The following is a 12,915-nucleotide window of genomic DNA, read 5'->3' on the forward strand; positions in this document are numbered from 1 at the left end:
TAGTGGCTTTTAGCGGCTTATCGGATCAGCTGATAAGCAGCTTAGCGGCTTAGAAAAAGGGGGGGAGGGAAAAAACCTGCAGGAACTCGCAAGACATTTTCGTCTTCCGAAGCAAGCCCATAGGAGATTCGTTTTGCGAAGCACCTCCAAAACGGAAAACTCTTTCGTCTAGCGAGTTTTCCGTCTTGCGAGGCATTCGTCTTGCGGGGCACCACTGTATAGCTTTTGCTTTTGCTGTTCTCTCTGAGTCGACACAAGAGAGAGACGACATGTTTCTGTGTCCTGATTTATGTTTAATAAATCTGTAGCTGTAGAATGATTTCACAAGCCTCATGCCTATTCTGTGTGCGCAGTACGCTCTGCTAATAGCATGCCCTGGTCGCTGATTTATGTCTAAGCACAGGCCGATGGAAGGAGACGGCATAGCTGGGGCTTGCCAGCTGGCCTCCCAGCCCTCTGCAAGTCCATAGTCTTTAGTCATGCTGATGGAAAGCATGTATTGTTAAACTACATAACAAGTGTTTCTAAAGGAGATGAATGATCGACTACTACACTGAAATAGTTAGAATAAGCCAAGAAAAGACCCTCAATCAATAATCACATTAATGGGGTGTGCCTTGTAGTTGCTTTAACTTTTAGTCCATGTTTCGGGTGTGTGCTTGGCATATTGTAGGAATGCAAAGTTACAGGTTAGGTTCCATCAAGGCAAGGTCAGGCAAGATAGAAAGATAATATTTTATTCGGCTATAGGCCCACCAGGTAAAACCAATCAGTAAATAAAATAGCATTTTACATTCTAAAATATCAACTAAAATATTTCAACGCATAATCTCCTTCACATTACATACAGTCTCTAGATGTACCATATTGTGGCCTTGAATATAAAGATGGTGGATAGAGTTTACTAGATTTTAATAGTCATGCAGCATTCCATGAAGTCTTTTATATGAAATAACAGAATTCAGGAATCTTGCAACCTGTAATGTTCTATAAGAGTCAATGTCCTGGAGTAGATAGGCTAGATGTAATTCAGGTGGTTTAGCAACAGTTTCCAAAATGATTGAACTCAGAATCCTTGATCAGGGAACAATATATAAAGGACAATTAAACAAGATATGATGAAGGGATTCTATTGATTTGTTGTCACATGCGCATAAAACAGAGGTTTTACCGTTAGAAAATCTATTGTTCAGCACATTTGAGGGGAACACATTAAATCTGGCTCCACCAAAAGCGAATCTATGCGACGCAGCCGATAAGGTAGACAGAAGGTCAGGCAAAGCAGAGGTCAAGTTCCAAAAAGGCAAGCAATAGAGGTATCATCTGGATAGATCCAACTGAAGCTTAGGCTGCAGGTCAGTCAATGCAGGCCTTAATATCCCTACGACAACCAGGAACCCTACACTGAACCTTAAATAGGACTGCTGCTTTCTCTGAGCAGTTGAGGCCCATTGCTTGTGAGCAGAGCTACTTTTAAAGGGGCCCAGCGCTATAAGGATGGAGAGTCAGAGCCCTGGGTCATGGGAAAGGGCAGCTGTAAGAAGCTCTGGAGAATATCTTCTTCCACCTGATACACGTTGCTCCCATAGGACTTCCGTTACAGGCCTCTGAGGATAGCTTTATGTTGTTGAGATGGTTCTATACTGGCTGCAGGTGATAAGCATAATTTGTTTCCATGATCTACTGGGAGAAAGACAGAGATGAAAGCATCTTTTGGTTTTTTTTAAAAAAAGTGGGGGGGGGGGACTTACAGCAGTTTCACTTTTTCCTAATCAGCCAAATGAATTACTCTGAAAAGCTGGGTCTTAGTATTTCCTCTGCATAAAATGGATGAAAGTTCACACAAATAGCGTATAGTAACTTTCTGATGCATAGAAGACTCCTGCGTGCACAAAAAAATTTCAGAGTGGGTGCGGTTGGATAAGCAGGGCATCCAAACTCTAAGGAGCAGCAAACAAATTACACGTTTCTGTGTAAACAGGCATTTTCACCTCAAGGGAAATTTACCAGTACTTCCCAGAAGGGCGGCAGCCAATATGGCCTGGCCCTGAGCACAGCTTGATATATAACTGCTAAGATCAGAAATACGTTTTGCATGGTTGCAGTCTGCCTGTCCCTAGTTCCTGAACGGGGTAACTGTGCCCCTGAAGGACCAGGAGCGCAGCCTGGGAGCACAGTATACCTGACGGAGCATCTCCACCCCCATCATTCAGCCCAAACACTGGGGTCCAGCTCTGAGGGCCTTCTGGCAGTTTCCTTCACTGCGAGAAGTGAGATTGCAGGGAACCAGGGAGAGGGCCTTCTCGGTAGTGGCGCCCGCCCTGTGGAACACCCATCATTTGTCAAGGAAATATACAAGTACCTGACTTTTAGAAGTCATCTGAAGGCAGCCCTGTTTAGGGAAGTTTTTAAAGTTTGATGTTTTGTCACTTTTTATTATTAATAATAATATTCTGTTGGGAGCTGCCCAGAGTGGCTGGAGCAACCCAGCCAGATGGGCAGGGTATAAATAATAATAATAATAATAATAAAAATTATTATTATTATTATTATTATTATTATTATTATTATTATTGGATCTGGCCATGCCAGTAGGGTAGCCTATCCTGGTTTAAGGGATATTTAGCATTACAAGAGTGTTCTGGTAGAATCAATTACCTCAAAGGCACACCGAACATGTTGTTCAGGCATGGTGATCAATCTGGTTGTGGGAGACCGGGTGCTGTGCACAGGCCTAGCTAGCACTGTCAGCTCCTGAGATACAACCCCCCCCCCCCAACCATAAAAGGCTCAAAATGCACAGCCCAGTTCACCCTGCTCCCCTGATATCAAGGACTTGCCCCAATCGTGCCCTGCCAGCAGTGTGAAAACGTCCAAGAGAAGGATAGATTTATTGTTTATTTGAAGAAGCTTGTGCCATAATAAATCTGTTGCTGCTTTTGCTTCAACAAACACACTTCTCCTCTGGCAACAGAGCGGAGTCACTGGGCCCAGTTCAGCCTTCATGCAAAGGCATAGTGTGTTTTAGGGGTGGGGTTCATCTCAGCCTGAGGCCATAGTCCCTTCTAAGCCGTTTGAAGCCACATACCAGTGGTAGGTGGGGAAAGAGGCAAAAGTGGGTAGGGCAACAAATGTCAACTTTACCTTTCTACAGGAGCCTAGTTTTTATACACAATCTCTCACCCCACTATCAGCCATCCATACAAGCAGGACACATGATCAGAGTTCAAAGACCCATTCCAGTCATTCAAAAATAGTGAGCAAAGCAGAGACACTAAGAGGTGTGGCCTGAGGAGAGTACAAGGGCCAGATGGAGAGGTACAGGAAATCTGTATTCAGCCCCCAAGACTTTGAGGTTCCCTGCCCCAATGTATTGCAACATGTACATATACAATTAAACCAAGTGTGTATCAATTAAATTCAGATCTGTTCTTAAGGATGTTAGACCTAAATAAAATTATCCAGTAGGTACTGTGCATAGTGTCAGCCAAACGTTAATCCTGAAACTGTGGTTTTGTTTTCCCCCCAAGGTGCGACATGTGTTTTAAGAAAGAAGTTTTCAGCTAGCCAGTTCTGGACTGATTGCAAAAAGTATAATATTACAGTTATTCAATACATTGGGGAACTGTGTCGTTACCTTTGCAAGCAGCCTGTGGTAAGTCCAATTAAAATAATATAATTATGTGTTAGTTTTATCTATAGCCCACTCTTCATCTAATGAGACCCTAGAGTAGTTTACAAAAGACAATTTTGAACAATACAAAACGCAATCAGATACCATCATAAAATTATTAAAACCATGCTTATATGGCAGAAAACCTCAGAGCACAAAACTCTGACTTCCATTAATGGTTGCGATTTACCTGAACAATTTTGAATGAGTTGGAACACTCCTGCTATCTGGGTACCTAGCCTGGGTAAACAACATTGGAATTGTCCCCAAGATTGCCAACAAAAGAAAAAATGGGTGCTGCAAGAATTTCAGTCATTCTAAGCATGCATAAATCTCTCTCTCGCCAAGGATCCCAGCCAAATATATTATGAGGCAAGCAACTCTTTGAAAGGATAGTCTGCCTCCTATCTTATTGCTTCTAAAAGAAATCTACCTGCTTCTAAAGTACAGTATTTTTCCATGTATGAGACAACCTTTTTATGAAAATCTTAGTGATAAATTGGGGGTTGTCTTATACTTGGGGTAATATGGTAAGTAAACAAGGGCTGGAGCCTTGTTGGTAGCAGGTAGCAGGGAACAGTTGCCAAGGGGGGTGGTCATCGAAAAACAGCTCAGCAAAATTACAAAAGAAGCTCAACAACTGTTTTTGTGATTTCCTCCCAAAAGCTCAACAACTTCATTAATTTTAAAATTTCTTAATTTGGGACTCCCAAAAATAGGGGTCATCTTATACATGGTGTTGTGTTATACACGGAAAAATACATTACACGTGAAAGCAGAGTTAGAGGCAGTCTCCATGGCATGCATGATCTGCATTTGCACTTTGGGGCCAGTATTTACGCAGAGCGATTCAGATTTCTCGTAGCTAGTTTCTGGCTCCGCAAAAATGGCAATTCCTTAGTTATTTATGGAAATGCCTGTATTGGGACTGACAGCATTACTGCCATGCCATGCACAAACATCCGAAAAATGTGCTTTCTGTCATCTTATATTGTGAACGGCCCTGAGATCTGTTAATGTAGAGGGGTTTATAAATCTAAGTAAGTAAGTCAAGAAGATAAATCTAAGTAAGTAACTCAAGAAGATAAATCTGTAAAAGATAAATCAAGAGAGAACAATAGGGAAGTTCAAAGCAAGAGAAATACAAATTGTTGGTTCTCACCACTGTCCTATATAAATGTGTAATAGCACCTACAAATTCATATCGCAGATGAAGAATTACAAAAAAATATTTGAAGGCACAGCCACTCCAGCCAGACAAATTCCTTATATGCACCCAGTGTTAATCAGCACCAGTAGGTTCCCATTCTTTTTACTATGCTATTATATTCAGAAAGATGTGGATTAGATTGGATTCTTGACATCCTGGTATGAGCCCTGCCTGATTTAGCTTGTATATTTTTCAGTGTAGAATAGCAATTGACAGATTGAAGATGGGTTTTGTGCAGAAAATAAAACAAGGTCTCGTTGGGGGTGTTAAAGCTTTGGTTCAAGGCCAGTTTTGTTTTTTGCTTTTTTTTTAATAGCTGCCTCCCTCTTATTAGGGCCATCATAACTGCTGAAGGAGAAACAACAATATGTTGTGTTATTTATTTATTTACACAACACATCCCACACTTTCAACATAATGTATGTTGCCAAGGCAGCTAACAAAGTAGAAAGAAACAAACTAGTATAATTTAAAACAATGAAGGTAGATAGAATTCAGTGTCATGCTATTACAAATGTTCTGTCTACGCAAGCCTATTAGCTTGCCAGATGGAACAACACCCCCCTCCCTGTCCCCCACATGCTGGTCTGAGCCAATTCCAGGGGCACACAGGAGAGGGGGAAAGCCTCATTGCACAAGTGGAAGTCCGAGTGCAGGGCTTCCTGCTGACGGTGTTCTTTAGATCATGGGTAGACAATATAAGGCCCGGGGGGCCGGATGCAGCCCAATCGCCTTCTCAATCTGGCCCCGGGACGGTCCGGGAACCAGCGTGTTTTTACATGAGTAGAATGTGTCCTTTTATTTAAAATGCATCTCTGGGTTATTTGTGGGGCCTGCCTAGTGTTTTTACATGAGTAGAAGGTGTCCTTTTATTTAAAATGCGTTTCTGGGGTATTTGTGGGGCATAGGACTTCGTTCATTAATTTTTTTCCAAAATATAGTCCTGCTCCCGCCGCAAGGTCTGAGGGACAGAGGACTAGCCACCTACTGAAAAAGTTTGCTGACCCCTGCTTTAGATGAATCTCGCCCAAAGCATACAATTAGTCTAATAGTGTATTTTAATTGTTGTAACACACCGTGGGATATTAGGGTGAAAGGCAGGTAAGTAATAACAACAAACTACTGCAGTAATCCTGCCCACCCAGCAGTTTGAAAGCACTTCAAAGTGCAAGTAGATAAATAGGTACCACTCCGGGAGGAAGGTAAACGGTGTTTCCGTGCGCCGTTCTGGTTTGCCAGAAGCAGCTTAGTCATGCTGGCCACATGACCTGGAAGCTGTACGCCGGCTCCCTCAGCCAATAAAGCGAGATGAGCGCCGCAGCCCCAGAGTTAGCCACGACTGGACCTAATGGTCAGGGGCCCCTTTACCTTTACCTTTACTGCAATAACAGTGTATTAACATAAACAATAAAACCCAGCTGCTCTAAAAAAAAGTTCCTAAAGTCGATTGATATGATATTTATGAAATTGCATGACTTGCTTAACTCTGGTCATGTTTCTGTAGGGCCATCTCGCCCAATCTTGCTCTCAGATTTGTATAAGGTTGCTGTCACTGCTGTCAGGGGATGGTTAGCTGCTTGTGCTTAAAATTGTGCCCCTTCAGAGTTTGTGCGACCCCACAAACCTCTGTGTGTGACAGAGCTCCTCAGACATGTCTGCTCTAGTCACTAGTAGCGTCTGACAGTGGCTGTCTGCGGAAGCGCTTCCAGCAAAGAAGTTCCTTAACGGAAACGCGTCTCCTGGACTCACGACGTGGCAGCTTCCGGCGAAGTATGGGTCTCCCTGCAGTTGCTTCTGACACCTCCCCGCTATTTTCGCTCGAAGTGTCTCTCACCCCTTTCTCTCCCCTGCTGCTTCCTGCCTGGGCTGCTGCGTCTCTCTCAGCATTACTGAGATCCTCCTCCAGAGACCCCGCGCTCCCCCTGCTGGTCCCTGCTTTGGCTGTTGACTCTCTCCCAGTCTCTGGGAGCCTTACCACTTCCCTTTCCTCCGATGTCAGTTCCCTGACATCCACCTCCCCTCCAGGGCCCCCCTCTCCCCCGCCCCTACTTTCTCCTCTGGGCGGTGAGGAGCTGAAACCCCTAAAAGAATCCTCTTCATCTTCAGACGTCTCGAACAATTCCCTCCATCGGTCTTCGTTCCGACTCGCTGAATCCTCCTCCACCTCGGAATCAGCGAACCCCTCCAACTCTTCTTCGTCGTCGGTGGTGGCGAAGTATTCCCTCCGGAACCTCGCCACTGGCTGGGGTTTTCTAGGGAATCTCTGATGAAAAGCTTCAATCAAAACCTCGTCATCTACATCCTCTGCCCTGACCCAGGTGTTTTCCGACTCCGGCTCCCCTTCCCACATTACCAAATACTCTACTTGCTCTCCCCTCCACCTAGAATCGAGAATCTCCGCTACATGGTAGCTGTGTTCTTTTTCCTCCATAGCTGGTCCCCTATTGACCCTCCCCTCTCTGTCCCCTATATACGGTGACAGCAATGATCTGTGGAACACTGGGTGCAACTTCATGTGGTTCGGTAACCGGAGTCTGAAAGCCACTGGGTTGACCTGTTGCGTGACTTCAAATGGGCCCAGTCTTTTGGGTCTTAACTTCTTACAACCTCCTTTAAATGGTAACCCTTGGGTGGACAGCCACACCTGGTCCCCCACCCTAATGCTTTCCCCTTCCCTTCTGGTTTTGTCTGCCTGCCTCTTATATTCCTCCTTCGCCCTGTTTAAATTAAGTTGGAGCTGGCGATGGATCGCTTCCATTTCTTCAACGAACTGTTCTGCGGCAGGAACGCTCCAGTTCTTCCCCTCCCCCCCTGGGAAGGCTCGGGGATGACACCCGTGATTGGCCAAAAAAGGGCTCATCCCCGTGGACACGTTCTCTGCATTGTTATAGGCAAATTCTGCCAACGCCAGCTTCTCCACCCAATCATTCTCTCTGTCATTCACATAACACCTCAAATATTGCTGGAGGACACCATTAGCTCTTTCCGCCTGCCCATTGGTTTCTGGATGACGGGCAGTGGAAAAATTCACCTCTACATGCAATAAGCTCATGAGCTTCCTCCAGAACCTGGAAGTAAATTGTTTCCCTCGGTCCGAAACCACCCTCAAGGGGGCACCATGCAACCTAAACACATTTTCCACAAACAATCTAGCGGTTTCTTCTGCTGTGACCGCATGTGAGCAGGCTATAAAGTGGGCCATCTTTGTTAACAGGTCTACCACAATCATAATGGCTGTCTTCCCTTTGGACCTGGGCAGATCAGTCATGAAATCTATTGCCACTGCCTCCCATGGTCTTTCCGGCGTGGGTAGTGGTTCTAATAAAAAACCTGCCGGTGCCCGCCTCTCCCCCTTGGCTCGTTGACATCGGTCACACCCTCTCACATATTCACGCACATCTTCCCTGACCTTGGGCCACCAGAATTCCCTGGTAACCAGCCACATGGTTTTGTGTTGCCCAAAATGCCCTGCTGTGGGGCTATCGTGCAGTTGCTTGAGTACCTTTTCCCTCAATTCCCCTTCCGGTATGTATAACGCTCCCTTGTAATACAACGCCCCGTTTCTCTCCTCAAAACCCCCGGGTTTGTCTCCCTCCCTCCTGAGACCCCTGAGTTTGTCCTGGGCGTATTCATCCTGCACCGTTCCCTCTACCAGTTCCCTTTGCCCCACCAAAGCCGCCCCACACACCCAGCGGTCCTCGGGAATAACATGGGTCTCTTCGGGTGCACCCTCTCCCTCCAAATATTCAGGTTTGCGTGAGAGAGCGTCCGCCCTAACGTTCTCCGGGCCTGGTACGTAACAAATCTCAAAGTTAAATTTGGAGAACTCCTGGGCCCATCTCAACTGCCTTTGGTTGAGCACTCGCGCAGTTCTCCAATACTCTAGATTCTTATGGTCCGTGCACACTTGCACCTTCTGTTGTGCACCAATTAGTAGGTGCCTCCATCTCCGGAAGGCCTCATAAATAGCAAGAAGTTCCCGGTCGTGCACCGTGTAGTTTCTCTCAGATTTGTTCAGCTTTCGTGAAAAGAAGGCACACGGTCGCCACTCTGACCCCTCCTTCCCCGGCTGCAGAAGAAGCACCGCCCCTATGGCTCTGTCAGAAGCGTCTGTTTCGACCCTCAGGTTTTTTGTAAATCCACATGTAGAAGTTGTTCGTCAGAGGCGAAGGCCCTTTTCAGTTCCTCAAACGCTCGCTCCGCCTCCCCCGTCCAAACAAACTTCTTTTTGCTGCTGAGACAGTCCGTGATGGGCGCCGTCAGGTGGGCGAAGTTTCGGATGAACTTACGATAAAAAGTTTCCAAACCCTAGGAACCTCTGCACATCCTTCTTGGTCTTGGGTGTTTTCCATTCCAGCACCGCTTGAACCTTGCCGGGGTCCATGGCCAACCCCTTGTCTGACAAGCGGTACCCCAGGAATTCCACCTCCTTGGTATGAAACTGACACTTTTCCAGTTTCACCCACAGTCTGTTGGCTTGCAGCCTGCTCAACACTTCTCTGACGTCTCTCACATGTTGCTCCTCATTCTCCGAATACACCAACACGTCATCTAAGAAGGCCACACAATTCTTGTAGAGCAAAGGCCCCAGTACATGGTTCATAAAGGCTTGAAAACACGCGGAGCCTGTTTGTAATCCAAAAGGCATAACGAGGTATTCAAATGCCCCCAAAGGGGTGAACATGGTGGTCTTCCATTCATCCCCTTTCCTTATACGTATTAGGTTGTACGCCCCCCTTAGGTCCAGCTTTGTAAAAATCTTTCCTTTTCGCACCCTGGTCAAAATATCATCAATCCTGGGCATAGGAAAAGCCGCCGGCTCTGTCACTGCATTTAGGGCCCGAAAGTCACATACCAGCCTCGGCTTGTCCGTGTTTTTTTTATCCACAAAAAACACTGGGCTACCCCCCGCTGCCTTGGACTCTCTGATGAAGCCTCTCTTCAGGTTCTTGTCAATGAACGCTCGCAACTCCTGCATCTCCCTGTCTGACATGGCATACAACTTGCCTACAGGAAGCTGTGCTCCAGGGAGTAAATTGATCTGGCAATCAAAGGGCCTATGCGGGGGTAGTTGGTCCGCTTCCTTCTCGCTGAACACGTCGCTGAGATCAGCATACTGTGGTGGCACCTTCCCCTTCTCCATCACTTCCGTCCCTGCTAGGGTGGCTTGGGCCCCTGCTGACCCCTTTTCCGCCCTGCAGTGTTCTAAGCAGTGTGCGGAACCGAAGGAAACCACTCTTTGATGCCAGCCCACCAGCGGATCATGTAGGGCTAGCCAGCTCATTCCCAAAATAATGGGAGCGCCTCCCAAGGTGGCCACATTAAACGCTATCAGTTCTGTGTGCCTTGCCACCCTCATTATCATTGGGACGGTCTGCAAGCTGACGCCTCCTCCCAACAGTTCCCTGCCATCAATCGTGGTCACCTGCAGGGGGTTGCTTAAAGGGATAGTCTGTATCTGGTGCTCAGCAGCAAACTCCTTGCTCATGAAATTGCAGGAGCTGCCTGAGTCCAACAGCGCCTTTATTTTTAGGGGGTGTCCATTTTGCAGCTCTAGCGACACTTCAATCACTAGAGCAGGTCGAGGAGCTTCTGGCACTGGCACTTGGGGAAGGGGCACTTTCACTGCTCTTTGGCCTGGCTGCAGTGCCCTGCTGGCAACCAGGCGTTGGCTTTTACCTGCTCCGTTTCTCCCTGCTCTTCCCCCTCAACCGCTCCCACCATCCCTTGCCATTCCTTCCTCTGGGGGCAGACTCTGGCAAAGTGGCCTGGCTGTTGGCAGAGATAGCATTTCCGGGCTCCCTTTCCCTCCTTCTTCGCCCCCTCACTGGGCTTTGAAACTGCGCGCGCGCGGGCTGTTCCGATTTCCATCGGCTCTGCCGGCGGGAAAGCTGGCTCAGGAATGTCTGGAATGCGTAACTCCTTCCAACGTTCCCCTCTCCCTTCCCGCCTCTCCAAGGCTCTTGCCTCCTGGCGCGCTCCAATGGTCAGCGCAGATTTGGTCAGCTGATCCATAGACCCCGCCCTGGGGCTCCTGGCCAGCTCGTCTTTCACAGCTGAAGAAAGACCTTCTTCAAATAGCATCTGAATGGGTGCCGCCGATAAATCCCACCCCAATCTGTGAATCAGCATGGTAAATTCAGTCCAGTACTCACGGACAGATCTGCTTCCCTGCTTGCAAGCCATTAGCTGTCTGCGTACCAACCCTTCCTCAATATCGCTGGAAAACATGATATCCATTGCACGAAAGAATTTCATAGTGTCCTTTAGGATATCGTTGTGCGTTGCCATCAGGGGTCGAACCCAGTCCCGCGCCCCCTTCTCAAGATGCCCAATTACGAACGCAACTCGCGATTCCTCATCAGGGAACTCATCAAACTGCACATTCAGAGCATATTGCATCTCAGTCCTAAAGGCATGGTAATCCTTGGGGTCCCCCCCAAACTTCTGCACCAATCCTGGTACCTTTCTGGGGAACTGAGTGGTTCTCCCCTTTTTGTCAGCATCCTGAGCCCTTCTCTCCTCGAGCCTCGCCGTCTGCAGCGCAAGTTGGACCTCCAGAGCTTGATACCTTTCCTCCAAGCTTGGACCAGCTCCAACCCCTGCGTCTCCGGTTCCGACTGGATTGCTCATGATGCTTTCTCCTGCACAGGCAGCGTACAGAGACTGTCAGACTGCTGTCACTGCTGTCAGGGGATGGTTAGCTGCTTGTGCTTAAAATTGTGCCCCTTCAGAGTTTGTGCGACCCCACAAACCTCTGTGTGTGACAGAGCTCCTCAGACATGTCTGCTCTAGTCACTAGTAGCGTCTGACAGTGGCTGTCTGCGGAAGCGCTTCCAGCAAAGAAGTTCCTTAACGGAAACGCGTCTCCTGGACTCACGACGTGGCAGCTTCCGGCGAAGTATGGGTCTCCCTGCAGTTGCTTCTGACACCTCCCCGCTATTTTCGCTCGAAGTGTCTCTCACCCCTTTCTCTCCCCTGCTGCTTCCTGCCTGGGCTGCTGCGTCTCTCTCAGCATTACTGAGATCCTCCTCCAGAGACCCCGCGCTCCCCCTGCTGGTCCCTGCTTTGGCTGTTGACTCTCTCCCAGTCTCTGGGAGCCTTACCACTTCCCTTTCCTCCGATGTCAGTTCCCTGACAGTTTCCATTATGTCCTCAGGGTATTTCCAGTGTTTGCAACTTTGCACTTGCCTCTATAGGTCTGTTTCCTTACTCTACATGCTTATTTATGCTGGCCCCGTGGCCCTGGCTGTCGCCTCAAAAGTATTTTCTGCCTTGAGATGTGTTGAATTGGTTTAGTTACTTTGCACGGACTTGTGACAGCAACTGTGATTTTGCAAACAATGCCATAGCAGCTTTGAATTAATCTGTCTCCTTGTGTGGGATATCTACAATAAACAAAGCTTTCTTTTGTTAATGAAAAGGATAAATGGAAACAAAGTTTACCTGCATGTCAAACTGGCTACTAGAGAGTTTCAGTTTCTGTAGGGGTATGAATAAACCATTCAGTCTGAATTGAGCGGGTTTCTCTAGTGGTCTTTTTTCATCACTGAACAAAAGGTCACAATAAAAGTCTTTGTTGTTGTTTTTAGTCTGGTGTTACCAGGATTTGCATTTCAATAACAAAGAATTCAGTGACCTCAGCAAAGGGTAGCTGCAGTGGTGCAGATGACGTGCCAATTTGAAATTAGCAAGGAATCAGATTCCTTTGAAGGTAGGTGCTTTTAAAAGTAGGCGCTCAAATCAAGTCTATTTTAGTTGATTGCCTGGAGGAAAATAAGCAGGATAAACAAAAAAGCAACATGATTTAAATGACTTTTCTGCACATTTTAAAAATGGTTGCCCAGATCCAGCTAAAGGGAATTGTGGCTAGGAATGCAATTCTTTGCACAGTCTGCATAAAAACAAGCCTGATTGTTCTCAACAGGGCTTTCTGCCATATAAGTGTCATTCTGCCATGTAAGCGTGTTTAGAATTGCAGCATAAATCTTTATTGAAACCAATGAAACAACTAACTATAATCTCATTGCTC

The 12,915-nt window shown here is 46.9% G+C and overlaps 1 protein-coding gene across 2 annotated transcripts in view; it reads left to right on the forward strand.

The window, feature by feature from the left end:
• SLC27A6 (solute carrier family 27 member 6) overlaps positions 1–12,915 on the forward strand; it is a 49,922-nt gene that overhangs the window by 11,148 nt on the left and 25,859 nt on the right. For both annotated transcript variants that reach the window (XR_014211985.1, XM_082191579.1), the window contains exon 4: positions 3,531–3,655. Coding sequence is in view for 1 of the 2 variants with exons in the window: in XM_082191579.1 (XP_082047705.1) it covers positions 3,531–3,655 (125 nt within the window). In the remaining variant the exon portion in view is untranslated. The remainder of the gene's footprint in view (positions 1–3,530; positions 3,656–12,915) is intronic.

Source organism: Podarcis vaucheri (assembly GCF_965113315.1).
Source record: "Podarcis vaucheri genome assembly, chromosome: 11".
NCBI classification, from domain to species: Eukaryota; Metazoa; Chordata; class Lepidosauria; order Squamata; family Lacertidae; genus Podarcis; species Podarcis vaucheri.